Raw genomic sequence first — 16,397 nt, 5'->3', positions numbered from 1 at the left:
AGGTTTTATTTCCTTTGCAAAGAAAAGGTCAATCAACATGTGAGCGGTCAGGATGAAGAAAGACCCCGAGCATGGGGAAAACTGGACATTTTATGCTTGTGGAGAGACACACCCCTCGGTCTTTTATCAAAGGTGTGAGTTAAACTTATCACAGTTCAAAATACGAACGAATTTGAATCTTGATGAGGAGACAGAAGGGAAGGATGTCTCACGTGGTTGAAATGCAAAGGAACTGAATTCTGACATTTTGGTGAGGCGGTGGGAGGTTGTGTGTCTCACAAAGAAGTCAAAATTACAATTACAATACTCACACAAAGATAATAATGCCAAACCAGTCTCATAAGCTTCTTTTCTTGTTAGGGAATTGTGCATCCTGCCTAGCAAGACACAGGAGGAGATTTATTTCTGGATTGTTGGCACTAAATAGGTGAACTATACATGTGTCTCTTCTTGCTCAAGCTGTCCATTACAGTGACATTTAACAGGTGATCTTTGGTCCCTTTAAAGACAATGCACTACAATACAGACTTATTATTACTCATTTTTCAGAATTAATTATTGTAAAATGTTAATGTATGGGGGCCAAAAACATCTGTGCTTGCAGTTATTTTGGTAATGGCATTTTCTCAAGATCAGGGGTTAATTGTTTTGTTATCTCAAGATAACAAAGCTTGTTTTCTCATAAGCAGTTAATTTATGAAGATTCTAGAGAAAACAAAAATGTGTTGGCAACTAATAAAATTATTGATTCATTGTCTCACGCGATTATTACGTCAGTCGCTGTGTGGCGGGACTGTTTAAGTCACATGCAGATGTGCACATGCAGGTGTTTTGAGGACACATGGGGAGGCAGAGAGGACGTTTCATACAAAAACTTCGAAAGTTTGGGAGCACTTCACGTTATGCAGAACAAGGATGTGTGTGAGCTGCAAAATATGCAAAAGTGACACGGCACGCAAGAATGACAGTTATGGCAGCATCTAAAACGAAAGTGTAGTGTATGTTGTAAAACCTGGCAACTTTTAGATTTTGAAATATTTCATGTTTGATTTTGTTGTTATTTATTTATAATTTAATATTATTAAACAGCTCTGGGATGCCTGTTTATGCGCTGCACTTTTTGCACTGTTGTCAGTGATAATCTGTTTTCAAACAAAGTGATGGGAGAAAATATACTTATTTTATTACTATTTCTATTTATCTATTCTATCTATTCTATCTATTTTTATCTTTTTAAAATCTAATTAATCAATTAATTGAAAAAATAATCGACTGATAAATCAATTATCAATTTCAATTCACACTTTCACTTTTGTTTGAAATGGTTGATCGCTCGAGATAGTAACATAATTTATCAGGGAACAACTTTTGTTTTCTCAAGAAGAATATAATGTCTGTAATGTTATGTAATGTAATGTTATTTCACTGTTTGTATACCACACTTTTACTTTTGTTCTTAGACATGACATCTGCTGACAGTCTCCTCTCTGAAGATCAATTTCTGTGCTCTGTCTGTCTGGAAGTGTTCACTGATCCAGTCACCATACCATGTGGACACAACTTCTGCAAGACCTGCATCGCAGAACACTGGGATACTAATGTCCAGAGTCAGTGTCCTCTGTGTAACAAACAGTTTAATGGAAGACCTGAACTCCATGTCAACACTTTAATATCTGAGATGGCTGCTCAGTTCAGACAGTCAGTTCAAAATAAAATCAGCAGCTCAGAGCAGCAACAAACCAAACCAGGAGAAGTTTTCTGTGACGTTTGCACTGAAACCAAAGTGAAGGCCATAAAGTCCTGTCTGGTGTGTCTGACGTCCTACTGTGAGACTCACCTGGAACTTCACCGGAGAATCCCAGGCCTGAAAAGACATCACCTGATTGATCCTGTGGAGAACCTGGAGAGCAGGATGTGTTAGAAGCATGACAGAGATGACCAAGAGCTTGCACTAAATGCTGTTTCAAATTCATTTCTATTGCTACAACCACACATTTGCAGTAAAAACAGCATTTGATTGATATGATGATGATTTTTAAGTTCACATGATTGCGCTATGAGCATATGACTTGTGTCTTTCAGTTTTTAGCATCTAATATCTGTCACTACATCATAATTTCCTGCATGAAGAGGTGGAGCAACACTGTGTCAAGAGGAGTGTTTTACAATCTCTTCACAGTAAATGAAAGTAAAAGTAAAAGTAGTAAGTAAATAAGTAAGTAAAAGTAAAAGTAGTAAGTAAATAAGTAAGTAAAAGTAAAAGTAGTAAGTAAATAAGTAAGTAAAAGTAAAAGTAACTCAAAGCAGCAGCACCACAACAGTCGAGACGACTCTCTCTCTCCCTCAACAAACAAGTCCAGATCAACAGTCCAACAGAGCCTCTGAGTTCAAGTGAGTACAGTTAGATATTAATCATGTTTTAAACAGTAAATCTGGGAATCAAGAGAGAAGAGGGGAATATTCTAACAAGGACAACAATGTATGGAAGTCTGACAGGTTATTGTTACTGTCAGGGCATTGTGAGGCGTCCTACACTGGTTGTCTTTTCAGGCCCAGGAGGATATTTATGTATCACATGTTAATATTAAATGGTTGAACTGTAGATGGGCTGCCTGTGTTTCTTGGCACCAAAATTATCTTTTACAGTTTGAGCGGTTAATCTGTGGTTCCTTTCAAGAAATTGTACAGTAACAGGCCTACTATTGCCCCATCAATACGGAAGCCAAGAGCTGCCATGCTTGCACTTACTTTTTTTTAAATGCCGTTTTCCCCAAATCTCAAGTAAATCATTTTGTTATCTTGAGATAACAAAGCTTGTTTTCTTGAGATGAGGGGTTATTTTATGTCGATTCTTGAGAAATCAAAAGGCTGATTTCTAGGAGTGGGTAATAACGCATTGCAAGTCATGCACATGAGTAAAAACTAAATCTAAAAAAGACAATAGTTATATTTTGAAGTGTCTGGGGCCGCTGCAAAAAACACTGCAAAAAAGCTTTTATGCTCGCATGAGGTGGTATTTCAGGTGAAAAAGCCATATTTTGCAAAACTGCAATGAACTCTTTTATCGCTTTAAAAAGTCACATGATGCAGCCCACTTGTTTACTGAACCATGCCTTTTAGTAAAAACTTACTTTTAAATTTTATGTGTTGCATTGTGCTTTTGAGTCCTTTGTCCCAGTGTCACTAGGCTGGTTTCCATTAACCCTCAAATTGTGCAAATTTAAATGCAACTTCAAAATATGCATAAAAACATGTCAATTTAAAAAAAAACCCGTACAAAAAACTTTACATTTATTGCAAAAAAGTTTTTTCACAGTTCCATGAGATGGTATATCTCTCGTGATTCAAAAAAAACATTTTTCTCAAAACTGCAATGCAAACACTTATTTGGCCACATAGGTCACATGATGCTATGGCTATGTGCTTGTCAGTAGGGACTGGCTCCCTCAGGCACGATGCAGCGGGAGCTACAAGAGGTGTCATTGCATCGGATAACTCTTTAAAAGTTGAGTGGATTATCTGAAAGTTTCAAATCCACAATTCCTCTGTGAAATTGTGGACTGTCACCTCCCAGAAATCACTGAAACGTAGCTGCTCCCACATATAAGAGGCTTGCCTTTCCATTGTCACTCACATAACAAGCCTACGTGGCCTTCAATTGGAAATAATGACGGCTAGTGTGGTGGCTGCAATAGAAATAAAGCTGCTAATGTTTTGAATATCATCACCATGCTTCTTGGAATATTATTGTCAAAGGAGAAGTCGCATATCATCACTTGATATGCGACAGTCATCTTGAAATTGTGTTTTATGGACATTTGGAACATTTTGCTTAAATTTTGCCCAAATGTGTAATGGAAACCCACCTTCTGATAGTATGAACAGGTAAAGACAAAGGGGAGCACACAGTCTATGTACATAGAGGAGAAGGGGATGCGGGCGGGGCTTTCATGATCCTGGGTATTTTGTTATAATGTGAACTTTGTTTTCAGGTTTCCTGTTTGTGTTGTCCTTGTTTCTTGTTGTTCATGTTCTGTTTCCTGTTTTATTTTGTAGTATCACTCCTCATGTGTCATGTCTTGTTTTATTTACTGTCTTTGTGTTTTCCCGCATTAGTGTTTCCATGATTAGTTACACCTGTCCCCTGGTTGTCCAGTCCTCACCTGTTACCATGATTGTCATTGGCTGACTTGATTGTCAGCCAATCACTGTATTTCCCTCCTTTTCCCTGTTTCCCAACTCCCTCAGCTGCGTCTCATTTTCCTGATTAGTTCTCTGTGTATTTATATATGTGTGTGTTATCATTTGTTCCTCTTCAGTTTGTCTGTTATCATCCCTGTTGTTTCCACTGTTGCTGCTGCTGCTGTCTTAACCCAAGATCTTCTTTGTTATCCCAGTTGATTTTAGTCTAGTTTTTGAATTGTGTTTTAGTTGCCTGCTTGTTTATTTGTTGGGTTTTTTGGAGGGGGGTGTTGTGTTTTTTGTTCGACACCTGTCTGCCCTTTTTGTTCTGCATTTGGCTCCTCATCTGCATTCACCTGTGACAGGGGCATACACATTAGTGGGAAAACACACAAAGGCAGGAAGTAAAACCAGACATGATACATAAGATACGACAACATAAAAAAAGGCCAAAATGAATAAATTCGACAAAGAAAACCCCCAAACCTAGTCAACAAAATCCTCACAATAATAGAACATGAAAAACAAAGAGATTACCGATTAATCAAACTAAAAAGGTACAATATATATAGCCAAGTCTCAAACAAAAAATTGCAAAAAAATGCAGAGCAAGACCACAACAACAAGAAAATAAGACCCTTTACTTTTTTGAAATAATAGGTTGTCCATCTTGTTATCTCCAGATCAAGCTTGTTTTCCTGACATAATTTATTCATGATTGTGAGAAACATGGCATTAGAAATAAATACTTGCAAGCACAGCCATACTTGGCTTCCATACTTATGTGATTTGCATCATAACTACTTGTTTCCACATGACTTTTGCTAATATATTGTCTGTTACTTCCAAGTTTTTAATTCACACTTTCACTTTTGTTCTTAGACATGGCATCAGCCAGCAGTCTCCTCTCTGAAGATCAGTTTCTGTGCTCCATCTGTCTGGAAGTGTTCACTGATCCAGTCACCATACCATGTGGACACAACTTCTGCAAGACCTGCATCGCAGAACACTGGGATATTAATGTCCAGAGTCGGTGTCCTTTGTGTAACAAACAGTTTGACAGAAGACCTGAACTCCATGTCAACACTTTAATATCTGAGATGGCTGCTCAGTTCAGACAGTCAGTTCAAAATAAAATCAGCAGCAGCTCAGAGCAGCAACCAACTAAACCAGAAGTTTTCTGTGACGTTTGCACTGAAATCAAAGTGAAGGCCTCGAAGTCCTGTCTGGTGTGTCTGACGTCCTACTGTGAGACTCACCTGGAGCCTCATCAGAGAATCCCAGGCCTGAAAAGACATCAGCTGATTGATCCTGTGGAGAACCTGGAGAGCAGGATGTGTCAAAAGCATAACAGACCTCTGGAGCTGTTCTGTAAGACTGACTAGATGTGTGTGTGTCAGTTCTGCACTGAATCAAGTCACAAGCTTCATAACATTGTTCCTCTGATAGAAGAATATGAAGGAAAGAAAGCTGAGCCGGGAAAGACAGAGTCTGACATTCAGCAGATGATCCAGGACAGACGACTAAAGATTCAGGAACTCAAACAGTCAGTGGAGCTCAGCAAGTAAGATGCAGACAGAGAGACGGCAGCCAGCGTGAAGATCTTCACTGCTCTGATCCAGTCTGTTGAGAGAAGTCTGGCTGAGCTCACTGAGATAATTAAAGAGAGGCACAAAACAACAGAGAAACAGGCTGAAGGCTTCATCAAAGAGCTGGAAGAAGAAATCTCTGAGCTAATGAAGAGAAGCTCTGAGCTGGAGCAGCTCTCACGCACTGAAGACCACCTCCATCTCCTCCAAAACTTCCTGTCTTTGAACCCTGCTCCACCCACCAAGGACTGGACAAAGGTCAGAGTTTACACATCATATGAGGGGACTGTGAGGAGAGCTGTGGCTCAGCTGGAGGAGACTCTCAGTAAAGAGACGAAAAATTTGTGTGCTGATGTTGAGCTGAAGAAGCACAAGCAGTTTACAGTGGATGTGACTCTTGATCCTGAAACGGCAAACCACCATCTCATCCTGTCTGATGACGGGAAGCAAGTCAGTCATGGTGACGTAAAACAGAATCTTCCAAACAACACAAGGAGATTTTATTCTTGTTCTGTTTTAGGAAAGCAGAGTCTCTCTTCAGAAAGATTTTATTATGAAGTCCAAGTTAAAGCCCCAGTCTGTTGACAGACTGGGGCTTCTCCCACAGACACCTAAGAATGGCTTTTGGTTTATATACTTGAACAAGAAACAAGTGTACAAAGTTCCTGGATCTTCAGTCTGCCTCTCTCTGAAGAGGCAGCCTCAGAAGGTGGGGGTGTTTGTGGATTATGAGGAGAGTCTGGTCTCTTTTTATGATGTACATGGTGCAGCTCTCATCTATTCCTTTACTGGCTGTAAATTCACTGAGAAACTCTATCCTTATTTTAATCCCAAGCATAATGATGATGGTAAAAACTCCACTCCCCTAATCATTTGTTCCATTAATCAAAGTGATTAGACAAAGTCAGTTACTGTTATGTGAAAAACCTAAATTACTCTCCTATTTTGTTCAGACTCTTTTGTGTGTTTTTGATGTTTCTCATTCTTGCAGAAATACAATTTGCCATTCTATCTTATTTACTTGGGTTTTCCAATCTGAAAAAAGGTCTCAAGTAAACACTGAATTCTTGTGAACTGTAATGTGTAGACCATAAAACCCTTCAGTTGTATAACAGAATCCCCAGAGAGAACATTTGTCATCCAAGGCTTAGTGCACTGCTGCTGCTGCTCCACCATGAGGTGCCAGAGAAACAGTCAACATCCTCAGTGTAGTACGCATGATTTTATTGGTGCACTCTCTGAAGATTTGAGAATCTGTAAATAATAATAATAAAAGGTTTTACATGTATGTATAAAATCTGATTTGCATGAAAATGAATTTGGAAAAAACTTTTTCCCCTTTTCTGAATTTGAAACTCTTGCAGTTACTCAGTCTGTTGTGGTCTTATGCAAATTCTGCATTATGGAAATCCCCATGTGCCAAAATTACAATGTGAAGTGACGTTAAATCAATGTGCCCTAAATGGAAAGTGCAAGTGTTTGCCTGAAGTTTGCCAAAAGTTTCCTACAGGGGCTTTTCCCATTTTTTTTTTTTTAAAAAGAAAGTTAAAATATAAATAAAACAATTACAATGAAACTTTGATTTTCCATTGTATGTTTTGTAGTTTTCATGTTTATTGTTTTTTGTTTATTTATTTGCTTTGTTTTGGTCAAAATGATTATCTTGTTTCAGCAACTATTGTACAATATCATTTTTTTGGAGTAAGGAATGTGTGTTCTTTTCTTAATAAAAGATTTACAACTTGATGTTTGATTCATATATTACTCTGATTTTTTATTTGGTAGTTATGAGCATGTAATTCTAATGTAACTTGTTTACTTAGTGAATAATATTTGCTAATGATTCAGAGACAATATAAGTTTTACTTGGTATGGTATTGTTTTTGTTTGTGCTTTTTTGCTGTGAGAATATGATTGATTTAAACTGATATATGAATAAAGACATAAGGACTATTATTTAGCCTGTTTTGAGTGATAGCCTATGAAATTCAGTATCAAACACATTGTGTGAGGCTCTTAAAATCCCATTTATCATCAGTGGATATATTTGAGGAATATTCTCCTACTGATTCATACCTTGTTGTGTTAGAGGGCATTTATTGATATTGATTATAGTGGTTGAGCACAGCTAGTTTGATGTAATTCTCTGTATGCAGTGTTATGGCTGATGTGTGCACAGAGCAACATATATATATATATATATTTACATTTTGAAAGCAACATATTGTAGTACTTCTAGTCTTACAGTTTAAGCATGTACTCTTATCATGTACTCTTATTAGTTGTGGAAGTGGATTATCTCTCTTATTATCATAACTCAACAACAGGATTGATGCAAATTCAGCCTGATTTGAACATCCATCTACTGAGGCAATTTTCAGTGTGTGTGTGTGTGTGTGTGTGTGTGTGTGTGGGTGGGTGTTTGTGCAGAGCAAGAGGAGTTATAATTGTAATTCCTCAAATTCATTTCCAATGCCACAGCCACACATTTGCAGTAAAAACAACACTGAACTGACATAATGATGGTTTAAAGTTGATATGATACCTCTGTGAGTATATGACTTCTGTCTTTCAGTTTTTAGCAACTAACATCTGTCACTGCATCTCATCTCCGATTGTGTGTTCTTTGTATGTCCTGCATGAAGAGGCGGAGCAACACCGAGTAGAGAGGAGTGTTTCACAGTCACTTCACAGTACATGAAACTGAAAGTAATTCAGAGCAACAGCAACGCAGCAGTCAGGACGAGTCTGTCTCTCCCAACAAACAAGTCCAGATCAACAGTCCAACAGAGCTTCTGAGTTCAAGTGAGTACAGTTAGATATTAATTATGTTTTAAACAGTAAATCTGGGAATCAAGAGAGAAGAGGGGAATATTCTAACAAGGACAACAATGTATGGAAGTCTGACAGGTTATTGTTACTGTCAGGGCATTGTGAGGCGTCCTACACTGGTTGTCTTTTCAGGCCCAGGAGGATATTTATGTATCACATGTTGATATTAAATGGTTGAACTGTACCTGTGTCACTTTCAAATGATCTTTTACAGTTTAAGCAGTTAATCCAGTAACAGGCCTACTATTGCCCCATCAGTACGGAGGCCAAAAACTGCCATGCTTGCAGTTAATTTTATTAATGCCATTTTCCCAAAATCACAAGTTAATTATTTTGTCATGTCAAAAAAACAAAGCTTGTTTTCTTAAGATAAAGGGATATTTTGTGTCAACTCCTGAAAATCAAAAGTCTGATTGAGGAGTGGGTAGTAATGCATTTCAAGTTATGCACGAGTAAAAACTAAATCTAAAAAAGACAACAGTTACATTTTGAAGTGCTTACTGCACCTAACATCAGGATTTCTACTTTAAAAAACTCTTCTAACCTCTGCTAGCACATTTGAGTGCAAAAAAACAAAACAAAACCAACATAAAACAATTACCCATACCAGGCCCCCAAAAGATTCTTGTCACCTGGCCTAACCCCTTTTTTGGCACCTTACATTTAGTTAAGTTGCACATACTGTAGGTGAAAATGTCGTTATATAGCTATCATGTTCATGTTTCATGTGTAGTGTTAATTGTTGATGTTTTGATAAGAAATAGAGGGGCAGAGACGAAGGAATGGACAGAGTCAGAGATTATTCATATTTCTATTTTATAGGCGATCCATATTTGTTTGATTAGCCGACCCGCTCAACAAAACACTTTTACTTTAAACTACTTTTACTTCAGTAGGTTTCTCAAATGGCAATTTTTACTTTCACTTGAATATAGATTTTCAGTACCTACTGCTGATTTCACAAGAAAATGACTTGTTTTCTCAAGATCACGGGATATGGAGACTTAAAAATGAACCATCCGATCACACTGATTTCAGCCTTCAGCATCATTTTCATGACTGTCAGGAAGGATTCATAACTATGCAGGTTTTTAGGGCATGAATGTTGTAGGTTTTTTTTTGTTAGTTTGCTTTTGCTGCAGTGACATCATGAAATCACAATTTTGTTTTATATTAGCCAACTCCCATCTCTCAGCTTCAGCCAGCAGCTGCCTTAATAAAGCCCATGAAGATGCAGCTGTGCTATTCTTCTCCTCAAAAAATAACTGCAATACAATTTCTGCCTATTTTAGACCTTGATTGAAGTACAGTCTGATACATATATTATTATCCCTTTTCTCATATTTTAAGCTTAAATCACCCTCTACAGTTGTTAATACACTGTATCCTAAGCTGTTTCTCAGACTCCTGAGGTCTGAGAAACGGTATAAGTCATCATGTTATGTTCCTGCTGTGTGTCCAAAGGCCTTTAAACCTATTGTTTCAGACTATTTATCCCTATATTTTTTAATATATTTTTATTTTATTGTAGTAGTGATCTGTATTTGTAACCACTTGTACTATTATCATGAGGATTTTTTTACTTGGTTTGGTTTCTGTTTTTGTTTTTTTTGTTACATTTATTCAGTAAATGATGTTTTCTTGTTTTATTTTTTCATACTCACCTTATGTATCATGTCTGGTTTCACTTTCTGCCTTTGTGTGTTTTCCCGTCTGCGTAATTGTCTGCCTCACCTTGATGTTTTTCACCAGTTCCTCATGTGTCCCACCTCCAGTTTAGTTTATTCAGATCTTTGCCAAGGTTTTGGATGTGTTTGCCTGTATATTGGACTGTCTACCTGAGTAGCAAACCATGCCTTTTAGAAAAAACTTATTACCTGTCCCTCACTGTTTGTTCAGTCCTGTTCTCACTTTCCCTTATGGTTTCCCTGTGTCCTCAGTTCTGCCTGCCTTTCTCTGTTTCCTTCCTGTCTTGTTTGTCCCTCCCTGTTACCAAAGTCTTCTCTGCACACCTGATCTGTTTTAATCTTGTTTTACTCGAACCTTGGGCTCCCTGCCACACCTTGATTGTCAGCCAATCACTGTATTTCCCTCCTTTTCCCTGAGTCCACCCCCCCAGCTGTGTCTTGTTCTCCTGATTAGTTCTCTGTGTATATATACGTGTTTCCTTTTGTTCCTTGTCAGTTCGTATGTTGGCCACCCTGTTTTTTCCACCGTTGTTGCTGCTGTCTTAACCCAAGTTCTTCTTTGTTGTCCCAGTTGACTTCAGTTTAGTTTTTGAATCTTGTTTTAGTTGCCTACTTGTTTTTTTTTCTTTTGGAGACTTCTTATCAGCATTAAAGCTCACTTTTCGTTGGACACCTTGTCAGCCCTTTTTTGTTCTGCATTTGGCTCCTCGTTTGAACTGACCTGTGACAGGGACTCACAATCATATAGGTGGGAAAACACACAAAGGCAGGAAGTGAATCTAGACATGATGCATAAGGTATGACAAAATAAATTAAAAAAAGGACTAACTGAAAGAATTCAACAAAGAAAAACCCCACACCTAATAAACAAATCTTCATGATAACAGAACAAGGAAAACAAAGATTACTGATGTACTCAAATTAAAAAGATGCCATGTATATAGCCAAAAAGTCTCAAACAAAGGGTCTAAAGGCCTCTGGACGCAGAGCAGAATCATGACAATAATAGAAAAAGACCTTTAACTTTTTCAAAATAATAGGTTTACCATCTTGTTATATCCAGATCAAGCTTGTTTTCTTGACATAACGTAATAATTAACTCTTGATCTCGAGAAAACAGCATTACAAAAAAAAACCTTGTAAGCACAGCTGTTCTCAGCTTCAGGATTCATGTCATTTGCACAAAAGTGCTTGTTTCAACATGACTTTTGCTGATAAAATATTGTTTGTTACTTGTTTGTTTTTATTTCACACTTTCACTTTTGTTCTTAGACATGGCATCAGCCAACAGTCTCCTCTCTGAAGATCAGTTTCTGTGCTCCATCTGTCTGGAAGTGTTCACTGATCCAGTCACCATACCATGCGGACACAACTTCTGCAAGACCTGCATCGCAGAACACTGGGATATTAATGTCCACAGTCAGTGTCCTCTGTGTAAAGAGCTTTTTGATAGAAGACCTGAATTGCGGGTCAACACTTTCATATCTGAGATGGCTGCTCAGTTCAGACAGTCAGTTCAAAATAAAATCAGCAGCAGCTCAGAGCAGCAACAAACCAAACCAGGAGAAGTTCTTTGTGACGTTTGCACTGAAAACAAAGTGAAGGCCACAAAGTCCTGTCTGGTGTGTCTGGTCTCCTACTGTGTGACTCACCTGGAGCCTCATCAGAGAATCACAAACTTGAAAAGACATCAGCTGATTGATCCTGTGGAGAACCTGGAGAGCAGGATGTGTCAAAAGCATAACAGACCTCTGGAGCTGTTCTGTAAGACTGACCAGATGTGTGTGTGCCAGTTCTGCACTGAATCAAGTCACAAGCTTCATAACATTGTTCCTCTGATAGAAGAATATGAAGGAAAGAAAGCTGAGCTGGGAAAGACAGAGTCTGACATTCAGCAGATGATCCAGGACAGACAACTAAAGATTCAGGAACTCAAACAGTCAGTGGAGCTCAGCAAGGAAGATGCAGACAGAGAGACAGCAGCCAGCGTGAAGGTCTTCACTGCTCTGATCCAGTCTGTTGAGAGAAGTCTGGCTGAGCTCACTGAGATGATTAAAGAGAGGCACAAAACAACAGAGAAACAGGCTGAAGGCTTCATCAAAGAGCTGGAAGAAGAAATCTCTGAGCTAATGAAGAGAAGCTCTGAGCTGGAGCAGCTCTCACACACTGAAGACCACCTTCAACTCCTCCAAAACATCCCTCCTCTGAACCCTGCTTTGACCACCAAGGACTGGTCAGAGGTCAGCATTTGCCCATTATATGAGGAGACTGTGAAGAGAGCTGTGGCTCAGCTGGAGGAGACTCTCGGCAAAGACGTTAAGAAGCTGTGTGTTGACATTGAGCTTACAAGGTTCAAGCAGTTTGCAGTGGATGTGACTCTTGATCCTGAAACAGCAAATCCTTATCTCATCCTGTCTGATGATGGGAAGCAAGTCAGTCATAGTGACGTAAAGCAGAATCTTCCAGATAGCCCAAAGAGATTTCCTTGGTATTCGGTCCTGGGAAAGCAAAGTTTCTATTCTGGAAGATTTTACTATGAAGTCCAAGTTGAAGGGAAGACTGCCTGGACTTTAGGAGTGGTAAGATGGTCTATTGACAGAAAGAACACCTTCATAACAGTGTCCCCTAAGACTGGCTACTGGACTGTATGCTTGATGAATGGAAATCAGTACAAGGCTCATGACAGATCTCTGATCCCTCTCACTCTACAGTCGCAGCCTCAGAAGGTGGGGGTGTTTGTGGATTTCGAGAAGGATCTGGTTTCTTTTTATGACGTAGATGCTGCTGTTCTCATTTACTCCTTTACTGGCTGTAAGTTTGGTCACAAACTCTACCCATATTTCAATCCCAGGCATAATAGTGATGGTAAAAACTCTTCTCCTCTAATCATTTGTTCCATCAGTCAATCTGCCTAAAGTAAGCAGGCTCAAGCTAAAGATCTAGGATTTTTTATGCACTCAGTAGATATGTTTCCCCTTTAAAATTCTTGACACAGATTTGAAAACACTCCTCTTTTCCCAAGATAACCCATCCACCTGACAGGTGTGGCATAACAAGATGCTGATTAAAAAGACATCATTTTTCACAGGTGTACTTTGGGATAATCACAATAAAAGGCCACCCTAAAATGTGCAGTTTGATCACACAACACAAAGCCACAGATGTCAGTTTTGTGGGAGTGTGCCATGCTGACTGCAGGAATGTTCACCAGTGGACTATGATCTGAATATTCATTTCACTGCCATAAAACGTCCCCAGTTTTATCCTTCGGAATTTGGCAGTACATCCAACCAGCCTCACAGGAAAAGCAGAACTGCTCAGTAATACATTTTTTAATAAATTTGTGACCAAATAGACCGTATATCTATGTGCATGAAAAAAGTCTTAGATTTTTCCCTTAAAGCTGTCTGAAATGGGAGCAAAAGGTCTTGTGTTTAACTTTTTGTTTAGTAGATTTAATTCACATTCCTGTATTTTTTTTTTTTTAGATTTGTATTTTCTATCCCAAAACTGCAGACATTTTGCAATCCACATTAATATTGAGAAGATGGTCTTAAGTAAACATTCTGAATTCTTGTACACTGAAAATTTGTACACTACATCGCTCTTTTGATGAACATTTTTTTCAAGGGTTTGTGCACTGTTGGCATTACTCCACTGGAAGGCGCCAGAGATTTAATCAAGAGCCTTACTGGAGCCTGTGTGGTTTAATTAGAGCACTCTTAGGGTTTGGGAGCTGCAGAAGTTCTTCTTCCGAAGAGTTTTAGATTTGTTTTTCTCAATATACATGGGAATGAATTTGAAGACAACTATTTTCCCTATTCAGAATTTGAAACTTCACATTACATTTTTGGATAACTGTGTTTGGGAGCACAAACAAATTCTGCACTATGGAATTCTCAATGTGCCAAACTTAAAATGGGAATTTATAATACGTAATGAAAAAAAAAAACCTAACATACAGTAAGACCAAATAACTGAAATGTCTGTTATTCTGGCAAGTAGCAATGAATGTCTATTATTTAAAACATTATTATGACAGGTTACATTAAGATTTAATGTGCTGATATAGAAAATGCCACTGTTTGCCTGAAAAAATATATATACATATATATATACATATATATATATATACATATATTTGAAAATGGGGTTTTCACAATAAAGATTCGTAAAATACATTTTAAACACTTTCAATAGGTCTCAGTCACCATTAAAATAGAGGATGAAAATGCACATAGTAACAGTGAATACATTCAAATACATTAATTCATAATTTCATCCCATTATTTCACAACGTACATTTTTGAATTTGTGTTATATTTTCTATATTTTTGTTTATTGTTTGGTCATGATGATAATCTAGTTTTGGCCTACAATGGATTGTATTATATCCATTTTGTATTTTTTTATTTTAGGTTTATTTTATTTATTTTTTTGTTTTTTGGGGGCTTGTTTTTTTGTAATTTATTTTTAAATAATGTTACAATTTGTTGGTTGATTTATGAATTTTACTGATTATTAATTTTGGAATTATAAGCATTAATTGTAATGTGAAATGTTTTCCTTAATTTAATGTCATTAATGTTTGATAATGAATCCGAGACAATGTTATGGTTTTTTTTTTTTTTTGTAATCTATGCTGTAAAAGCAAAGTTGTTTGAGACTTCTATATAAATAAAGACATAATGACTATTATTGGGCCTCTTTTTAATGTAATATTTTTTTTAGTTAGCCAGCTAGACACAGTGTCAGTCAGTCTTTAAAACCTTTTATATACAGATATTGGAGAATATTCTCTCACTGACTGGTATTTTGTTGTGTGAGAGAGCAATTATTCCTTGCGTATGGAGATATATTTTGGTCAGCCACAGCTAGTTTGAATTTTAATTAAGGAGAAATACCTTTGAAACTCAAGAAAACACTGTGGGAATCTGTGAAGTCAGCCTCCTACTTTCTGTTAGTTCAATAAATTCTTTCTGTCTGACGTCACAGATTACGGTCTGAAATCTCAGCCTGGGATTTCATTTTGCTATATGCCCGAGAAGACAACAATTAATTTCCCTAGATGCAGTTCCTCATCAAAGATGCTAAATTCTGTGCATGCAATGTTATGACTGACATGTGCGTGGTGCTACACATTATATGTACGTTTTGAGAGGAAAATACTGTAGTACTCCAAGTGATATAATTAAGGATACTATTATTGCTTATTAGTTGTGGGAGTGGATGTTCCACCCTGTGTTTGCTGTGTAGGTATGATGTAATACAAGTGCTGCGTCATCGTCAAACTGGTTTGAACATCCATCTGCTACAGCAATCTAGGGCTAAGGTCACAGGTACTTAGCTGTGTGTATGTGTGTGTGTTTGTGTGTGTGTGTGTGTGTGTGTGTGTGTGTGTGTGTGCGCGCGCGTGCAGAATAAAAAGAGGGAGTAAAGTATCACTCCCCTTAATCCGTTTCAAATCTGCATGTTTTTTCTTTCATCGGGAGCTGCCCTCGGATACGTCAGGTGATGACGTGTTGTTTCTCGTCATCAGGACATCACGGTTCAAGTTCAGGTATCAGGTGCTTACATACATCTTTGGCAGAACGCCAGAGCCTCATAGCTATAAAAGTTATGTAGCATCCCAAAGAAAGTTGATGTAGCACCAAACTTAACATCTGCACTGCAAAAGATTATATATTAAAGGGGCAATTAGTGATTTTTTCTGCTGATAGGACAAATAAATACCAGTGAATCCATGTTTACCTCACCGGCATTATTTCAGGCTGTCAGGCAAAAAATTCCCCACCTGTGCTCTGGTCAAGGTAAATGTTAGCATACTGAGGCAAATGAGGCTCATTTGGACTTAAGGGTTGTAATGTGCGTTTGCCGTCAGGGCCCCTCGGCTTTGGAACGACCTGCCTGAGGAGATAAGGCTTGCAGAGTCAGTAACTTTTTTTAAATCACTTCTTAAAACCCATTTTTATAGACTTGCTTTTGTACGATGTTGTCTTTTCTCTTTTTATTTCTTTTAATTTATTGCACCTTTTTAATTAATGTTTTATTTTCTTTTATTTCTGGTTTCATTGCTTGTATTGTCTCTGTTGTTGTTTTTGGCCTA

General features: G+C 37.8%; 2 protein-coding genes and 1 pseudogene across 3 annotated transcripts; all 3 read left to right on the top strand.

The window, feature by feature from the left end:
- Positions 1–1,462: 1,462 nt before the first annotated feature.
- Positions 1,463–1,921, top strand: LOC148185928 (E3 ubiquitin/ISG15 ligase TRIM25-like). The gene has a single exon (XM_088073060.1). It carries the CDS (start codon positions 1,463–1,465, stop codon positions 1,919–1,921), a length of 459 nt encoding a protein of 152 aa, XP_087929186.1.
- On the top strand, positions 1,917–7,517 carry LOC121961281 (E3 ubiquitin-protein ligase TRIM21-like; annotated as a pseudogene). Its single transcript, XR_015775548.1, has 2 exons — positions 1,917–2,391; positions 5,065–7,517. The product of XR_015775548.1 is annotated as an E3 ubiquitin-protein ligase TRIM21-like (transcript).
- Positions 7,518–8,477: 960 nt separating this feature from the next.
- LOC121961460 (E3 ubiquitin-protein ligase TRIM21-like) lies at positions 8,478–14,983 on the top strand. Its single transcript, XM_088072805.1, has 2 exons — positions 8,478–8,576; positions 11,564–14,983. Exon 2 carries the CDS (start codon positions 11,566–11,568, stop codon positions 13,204–13,206), a length of 1,641 nt encoding a protein of 546 aa, XP_087928931.1. The 5' UTR covers positions 8,478–8,576; positions 11,564–11,565; the 3' UTR covers positions 13,207–14,983.
- The last annotated feature ends 1,414 nt before the right edge of the window (positions 14,984–16,397 follow it).

Source organism: Plectropomus leopardus, chromosome 22 (genome assembly GCF_026936395.1).
Source record: "Plectropomus leopardus strain MGB_pleo_1.0 chromosome 22, ASM2693639v1, whole genome shotgun sequence".
In the NCBI taxonomy this organism is placed as follows: Eukaryota; Metazoa; Chordata; class Actinopteri; order Perciformes; family Serranidae; genus Plectropomus; species Plectropomus leopardus.
The sequence above is the reverse complement of the archived record's forward strand: the minus strand, read 5'-3'. Positions and strand labels throughout refer to the sequence as shown.